Source organism: Cherax quadricarinatus, chromosome 6 (assembly GCF_038502225.1).
Source record: "Cherax quadricarinatus isolate ZL_2023a chromosome 6, ASM3850222v1, whole genome shotgun sequence".
Taxonomy (NCBI): domain Eukaryota; kingdom Metazoa; phylum Arthropoda; class Malacostraca; order Decapoda; family Parastacidae; genus Cherax; species Cherax quadricarinatus.
The window spans coordinates 61,285,665-61,293,572 of NC_091297.1; the positions used below are offsets into that span (position 1 = coordinate 61,285,665).

At 42.5% G+C, this 7,908-nt stretch overlaps 1 protein-coding gene across 1 annotated transcript; it reads left to right on the forward strand.

Annotated features, from left to right (window-relative positions):
- The first annotated feature begins 4,164 nt into the window (after positions 1-4,164).
- Positions 4,165-7,500, forward strand: LOC128692986 (uncharacterized). Its single transcript, XM_070081665.1, has one exon. It carries the CDS (start codon positions 4,218-4,220, stop codon positions 6,549-6,551), a length of 2,334 nt encoding a protein of 777 aa, XP_069937766.1. The 5' UTR covers positions 4,165-4,217; the 3' UTR covers positions 6,552-7,500.
- The last annotated feature ends 408 nt before the right edge of the window (positions 7,501-7,908 follow it).

The following is a 7,908-nucleotide window of genomic DNA, read 5'->3' on the forward strand; positions in this document are numbered from 1 at the left end:
TTCTCTTCATCAGTTTCACATCGTCTGCAAGCAATGATACTTCTGCCCCTGCCTCTTCATTGGTGGCCACTAGGTCGACTCTCTCCCTGCTCCATGAGCTTTGTCATACCTCTTTAAAGTTACGTATGTTACCTGCTTCCACTACCTCACTTCCCAGACTATTCTACTTCCTGACAACTCTTTCGCTGAAGAAATACTTATTAACATCCCTGTGGCTCAGCTGAGTCTTCAAGTTCCAATTGTGACCCTTTGTTGCTCTGTCCCATGTCTGGAACATCCTGGTGGGTAGGTAAGACACATAGGCAACATTTAGGCAACATTATACCGAAACGTTTCGCCTACACAGTAGGCTTCTTTAGTCGAGTACAGAAAGTAGGCAGGAGCAAGTAGGAGAAAGTAGGCACCTCTCCTTCGGACAGTATTTAAGTCTCAACACTGTCGCTTGATCTTCAGTTAGTTCCAGACTGGAACATAACTTATCCAGGCTGAGGGACTGACAATCTCAAATCTACGACTTCAAGGGTGATGGACTGATTACATCCTCTTCACATCTCTACTGCTCCTGCCTACTTTCTGTACTCGACTGAAGAAGCCTACTGTGTAGGCGAAACGTTTCGGTATAAAGTTGCATAAATGTTGCCTATGTGTCTTATCTACCAACCTGTAGGTATTGTATACCATTTTGATATTCACTGGAACATCCTGTCTTTGTCCACCTTGTCGATTTCTCTCAGTATTTTATTTGTCCTTATCGTGTCTTCCTTGTTCCTCTTTTCCACCAATGACGTCAGGTCGAGTAATCTTTAACCTCTTCTCGTAGGACATGCCCCATTGATCCGGGACTAGTCTCATTGCAAACCTTTGCACTTTTTCTAGTTGCTGACGTACTTGGCCAGGTGTAGGTTCCAGACTGGAGCTGCATGCTCTAATATGGGCCTGACGTACACGGTGTACGGGATCCGGAACGACTTCTTACTGAGAAGTCAAAATGCTATTTTTAGGTTCGCTAGTGGCCCATATACTGCAGCACTTATTTGGTTGATGTGCGCCTCAGGAGATGTGCTCGATATTATACACACTCCAAGATCCTTTTCCTTGAGTGACGTTTGTAGTCTTTGACCCTCTAGACTACACTCTGTCTATGGTCTTCTTTGCCCTTCCCCGATCTTTATGACTTTGCACATAGTGGGGTTGAACTCCAGGAGCCAGCAGCTGAAGTAGGTCTGCAGCCTGTCTAGATCCCTCTGTAATCCTGCCTTATCCTCCTCCGACTGAATTCTCCTCATTAACTTCACATCGTCTGCAAACAACAAGTTTGCAGACGATGTAATTCGTCATGTAATTCACATACACCTGAAACAGCACCGGTCCTAGGACTGACCCCTGTGGAACCCCGCTCGTCACAAGTGCAAACTCTGACGCCTCATGTGTGTGTGTACTCACCAAGTTGTGGTTGCAGGGGTCGATTCATAGCTCCTGGCCCTGCCGCTTCACTGGCCGCTACTGAGTCACTCTTCCTGCTCCATGAGCTTTACATACTCTTCCTAAAGCTATGTATGGATCCTGCCTCTACTACATCATTTCCCAGACTATTCCACTTCCTGACAACTCTGTGACTGAAGAAATACTTCCTAACGTCCGTGTGATTCATCTGAGTCTTCAACTTCCAGCTGTGACACTGTTGCTGTGTCCCATCTCTGGAACATCCTGTCTCTGTCCACCTAGTCGATTCCTCTCAGTATTTTGTAAGTTGTTATCATATCCCCAATATCTCTTCTGTCCTACAGTGTCGTCATGTCGATCTCCCTTAATCTTTCCTCATAGGACATACCCCTTAGCTCCAGGACTAGTGTTGTTGCAAATTTTTGCACTTTCTCTAGCTTCCTTACATGCTTTCCTAGGTGTGGGTTTCAAACTGGTGCTGCATACTCCAATATGGGCCTGACGTACACAGTGTACAGGGTCCTGAACGATTCCTTATTAAGATGTCGAAATGCTGTTCTTAGGTTTGCTAGGCGCCCGTATGCTGCAGCAGTTAATTGGTTGATGTGCACCTCCGGAGATGTGCCCAGTGTTATACTCACAACAAGATCCTTTTCCTTGAGTGTAGTTTGAAGTCTCTGGCCCCCTAGAGTGTACTCCGTCTGTGGTCTTCTTTGCCCTTCCCCAATCTTCATGACTTTGCATTTGGTAGGGTTGAACTCCAGGAGCCAGTTGCTGGGCTATGTCTGCAGCCTCTCCAGATCACTTTGTAATTCTGCCTGGTCCTCATCCGATTGAATTCTTCTCATCAACTTCACATCATCTGCAAACAGGGACACTTCGGAGTCTATTCCTTCCGTCATGTCGTTCACAAATACCAGAAACAGCATCAGTCCAAAGACTGACCCCTGTGGAACCCCCCTCGTTACAGGTGCCAACTCTGACACCTCATTCCGCACCATGACTCACTGTTGTCTTCCTGACAGGTATTCCCTGATCCACTATAGCACTTTCCCTGTTATCCCTGCCTGGTCCTCCAGTTTTTGCACTAATCTCTTGTGTGCAACTGTGTCAAACGCCTTCCTACAGTCCAAGAAAATGAAATCTACTCACTCCTCTCTCTCTTGTCTTACTGCTGTCACCCTGTCATAGAACTCCAGTAGGTTTGTGACACAGGATTTTCTTTCCCTGAAATCATGCTGGCTTTCGTTGATGAGCTCGTTCCTTTCTAGGTGCTCCACCACTTTTTTACTGATAATCTTCTCCAATATTTTGCATACTATACATGTTAGCAACACTTGTCTGTAGTTTAATGCTTCATGTCTATCTCCTTTTCTTAAAATTGGGGCTACATTTGCTGTCTTCCATACATCAGGTAGTCGCCCTGATTCCACAGATGTGTTTAAGATTGTCGTTAGTGGTACACATAGTGTCTCTGCTCCCTCTCTCAGGACCCATGGAGAAATGTTATCTGGCCCCATTGTCTTTGAGGTATCAAGCTCGCTTAGCAGCCTCTTCACATTTTCCTCGGTTGTATGTATTGTGTCCATCACTTGGTGGTGTACCCTACCTCTCAGTCTTTCTGGAGTCCCTTCTGTCTCCACTGTGAACACTTCTTTAAATCTCATATTGAGTTCCTCACATACTTTGCGGTCTTTTGTTTTTGTGATCTCCCCTCATCCCTTCGTCAGCCCGATTACCTGGTCCTTGACTATTGGTTTCCTCCTGATGTGGCTGTACAACAGCTTCGGGTCAGATTTGGCTTTCGCTGCTATGTCATTTTCATATTGACGGAGGCCTTCCTTCTTACCTGTGCATATTTTTTTCTGGCTCTCTGACTTCTCTCCTTATTCTCCTGGGTCCTTTACCTTCTATACTTCTTCCATTCTCTAGCACACTTGGTTTTGGCCTCCCTACGCCTCTGGGTGGACCATGGGCTCATCCTGGCTTTCTCGTTAGTTCTGTTGCCCTTGGGTACAAACCTCTTCTCAACTTCCTTGCATATTGTTGTCACATATTCCATCATTTCGTTTACTGACTTCCCTGCCAGTTCTCTGTCCCACTGAACCCCGTGAAGGAAATTTTTCTTGCCTACATAGTCCCCTCTCTTGTAGTTTGGCTTCATTCGTCCTGTCCTTCCTGCTTCTCTCTCTCCACTTGTAACTCTATGTATTCAAAGCTTAGAACCATGTGGTCACTGGCCCCGAGGGGTCTTTCATATGTGATGTCCTCAATATCTACACTACTCAAGGTGAATACTAGGTACAGTCTCGCTGGTTCATTCTCTCCTCTCTCTCTGGTAGTGTCCCTTATGTGTTGGTACATGAGGTTTTCCAGTACCACCTCCATCATCTTATCCCTGTGTGTGTGTGTGTGTGTGTGTGTGTGTGTGTGTGTGCACTCACCTATTTGTGGTTGCAGGGGTCGAGTCTTAGCTCCTGGCCTGTGTGTGTGTGTGTGTGCGTGTGTGTGTGTACTCGCCTAGTTGAGGCTGCAGGGGTCGAGTCCGAGCTCCTGGCCCCCGCCTCTTCACTGATCGCTACTAGGTCACTCTCCCTGAACCGTGAGCTTTATCATACCTGTGTGTGTGTGTGTGTGTGTGTGTGTGTGTGTGTGTGTGTGTGTGTGTGTGGTATTTAACTATTTTTTTTTACTTTTCGAGTAAGACTATGATATATTTTACCCATCTGAATGACTTGTAGTGAAAATAAGTACATTTAAAGGACCTTCAAGCGATGTCTATAATTCTACTCTCTTATTCTGACAGGTACATGATGAGTTCGTGGCTTTCTCGGCACTCCTCTATGATATATCTCAGCCAGTATCAGCTAGTATTGCCCTTCCACTGCAGCAGTGTCAACACTCGCGACATCTACTACCTCCTCCGATTCAAGATCTTGCCCAATGCCACATTTGCGTGTGACAGCGGTTCCCTGATACGTATCCTGTCAAATCTGAGAGTGCTGTGGCTGGTGGATGGCTGGGACGAAGCCACCCAAGAGGCCAGGTGTCTTCTGAAGGAACTGTTGACAACACAGTCTCCTTCCCACACAGTTCTGATAACCTCTAGACCTGAGCTCAGTACAGCCCTAACCAATGATACCGTATTTACATCTAAGTTTCTTAGATTCTCACTTCTTGGACTTGATAACAACGAGAAGGGAAAATTGTTGCAGAAGAAAGAATCTGAGTTTTCTAGCCATAAGAGATCCATCTCCGAATTCGTAGATCACATGGGAAGATTTGCAGGATTAGTACAGGAAGAGTTGAAAAATCCACTAAAACTCCTGCTGATGGCAAGATTATGGTGTGAAAATTCTGAGTTTCAACCTGACACTTCCCTAATCAAGCTTTATATGAGAATTAAAGAAGTATTAATAAAACAGCTGGTTGAAAAACTAGCAGCTGAGGTTGCACCTGGTGAACGTGACGCAGAGGAGCAAGTTGACAAATGGTTGAGGTGCTTTTGTAAGATTACTTTCAATTCGATGAGAAAGGGACCAATTTTGAGAATTGATTCAAAAGATCTTAAGAAACTGAAAGAAGAATGTCGTATCGTCAGAGACTCACAATGTCTTTCGACATTTCTTAACTATCACCCATCTAATAACGGTAAAGGTTATTATACATATTTACACTATTCGCATCAGTGCTTTTATGCTGCACTTCATGTGGTACTCAGGTGTTCACAAGCACGGGATCCAGAGACCGAAATAAACAAAATGTTCCAACCTTATATTAGAAAATCCAGCGATTATATCAATCCCTGTCTTGGCATCTACGATATAGTCCTTGAAATTCTAATCTTGTTTATGATTGTGATATCAAAATTAAGTTTTGGGTGGATTGGTTCTCGGGTTAATCGCACAGAATTTAGTCAGAAACTCCAACAGTTGTTTCGGAAACTTACCAATTTAGCTACCGGTACGTACTTTCCACGAGAAGACTCGGAAGATACTTCAAATATGAGTAAGTATCACCCAGTCTTGTTGCAGTTGCTGGAAATGCAAGCTCTTAAATATTTCACAAGCAATATTTCAGCCAGATCTTTAGCTAACATGCTGTTTTTGTCACTAGATGAAGAAGGGGATCCACCGAAATGGTTTGAAGTCTTACAGAGGTGCCATTATCATGAGGACCTCGTGAAGGAGGCAGCTCGCAGAGTGGACACAAAAATGTGGATTGTTACTGACGGTGATCTGAAAGCTGCACGGGAGCTCATGGTTCATATTATGCCCAACGAATTAGTTATTAGCATAAATGGCGACCCAAAGAAATTAGCAGATCTTGAAATAGTTCTTTATCTAGTAGCCAGGAAGAAAGTAAAAGTGCATCTTCATCTTCACTGGCATTATGCTAGTATAGGCTTGAAGAATTTTTTTTCTGATGAACACCTCAGTCTCTTGTGCGACAATTCTCCCAAATGCTGGATTGTATCTTTCATGGGTCACCTAAGTAGCAGGGGCGTCATGAGTTTGGCAGCTGCTTCCAGGATGGAACTCCTGTTTATCAGAGTCTCAGATGGTGACACTGTTAACCATATTTGCTCAGCCACACAAAACATGAAGAGTTTACAAAGAGTGGACTTAGTATATGACCTCCGTAAATTTATCATCCCTTGCTCTTCTTTAGGTGGGTCTATAGGCATTTTAAAATTCATAGACGGAATAATAAATATCCTCATGTTCAAGAGAAGAAAATCTTTAAACTTTTCCCTTTTCTTGCCCCACCTAAACGTGTCTGCAGTGAACCCAGCGGTAGACTTTATCTCTGGTCTCAGTAAGCATTACGGGATCCTCAGTGTTGATCAACTCGATCACAAAGGAGTAAAGAAGCTCGTCATCGGTCTGGAAAAAAATGGTGTTCGTGTAGCTAAACTCGTCAAGTCCTTCTTTAACAAGGAAATTAAGAAGTACATCCGCATCGCGTTCACTTCGCTGCCTCTTCAAATCCCCTTAAAAGACTTGGTGCAACATTGGCACGATGCCAACAGATCTCTCTTCCTGATGCAGTCTCTTGACAATATTTCGTCAAAGCTGTTAGTAAACAAGCAGTCAGTGTTAAGCTGAGAAGACGAAAAGACCTGTTTGATAGGTACTGTACACGGATAATGTTGAATATCAAAATGGTATAAAATACCGACAGGTTGTTAGATAAGACACATATGCAACAGTTAGGTATCTATTTCGAAACGTTTCGCCTACATAGGCTTCTTCAGTCGAGTACAGAAAAGTTGGTAGAAGCAGAAGAGATGTGAAGACGATGTTATCAGTCCATCACCCTTGAAGATATAGTTTAGAGGTGGTCAGTCCTTAAGCCAGGAGAAGAGTATTATTCCATAGTCTGAAACAATGTGAAGCTGAAGTGACAGTATGGAGACTTATATACTGTCAGGAGGTGAGATGTAGGCCACTAGTAGAAGCAAGAATGTAATCTCTGAGAGGTCACGTCCCTCTCAAATCCAACAAAGACAAAGATACCTAACTGTTGCATATGTGCCTTACGTGACACATGTGCACTGTGTGGCGAAACGTTTCCTCATTAAAGATACCCAAGTGTTGCACATGTATTTAATTTATCAACTAGACGGTTCTCTGAACCATTCATCTACAGTGTCTTACCTAACACGGATAATATTGTGCATCGAGATATAATAATCAATTGTGAAGTATTGTGTTGGCTTCTCCAATACGACAATTTGTGACTGCTCTTCAGTAACTGCTAAAACAAATAAAATATATGTGAAACTCACCATATTCATGACAGTCACTTACAACATTGTGAGAACCGACTTAAAATACATAACAACCAAACATGAAGCTGTAGAACTTGATGTCGATATAAAACTGAACAAAAATGTCTTCCTTTCATAATTAAAAATTATTAGTATGACACTTCATTACTTTACATTATTCCTTAAAATAACTTCTACTGACTCTTACTGTTACTAAAATTATAACAATGTTACTAACATTATAACAATGTTACTAACCTTATAACAATGTTACTAAAATAACAATGTTACTAATATAACAATGTTACTAATATAACAATGTTACTAACATTATAACAATGTTACTAATATAACAATGTTACTAACATTATAACAATGTTACTAATATAACAATGTTACTAACATTATAACAATGTTACTAAAATAACAATGTTACTAATATAACAATGTTACTAAAATAACAATGTTACTAAAATAACAATGTTACTAATATAACAATGTTACTATTATAACAATGTTACTAACATTATAACAATGTTACTAACATTATAACAATGTTAAACCATACCCCCGGCCGGGATTGAACCCGCGGTCATAGAGTCTCAAAACTCCAGCCCGTCGCGTTAGCCACTAGACCAGCTAGCCCAGCCGAGGGTATGGTTTGTTTGCAATCGCGTCATTACGTTTTCTTA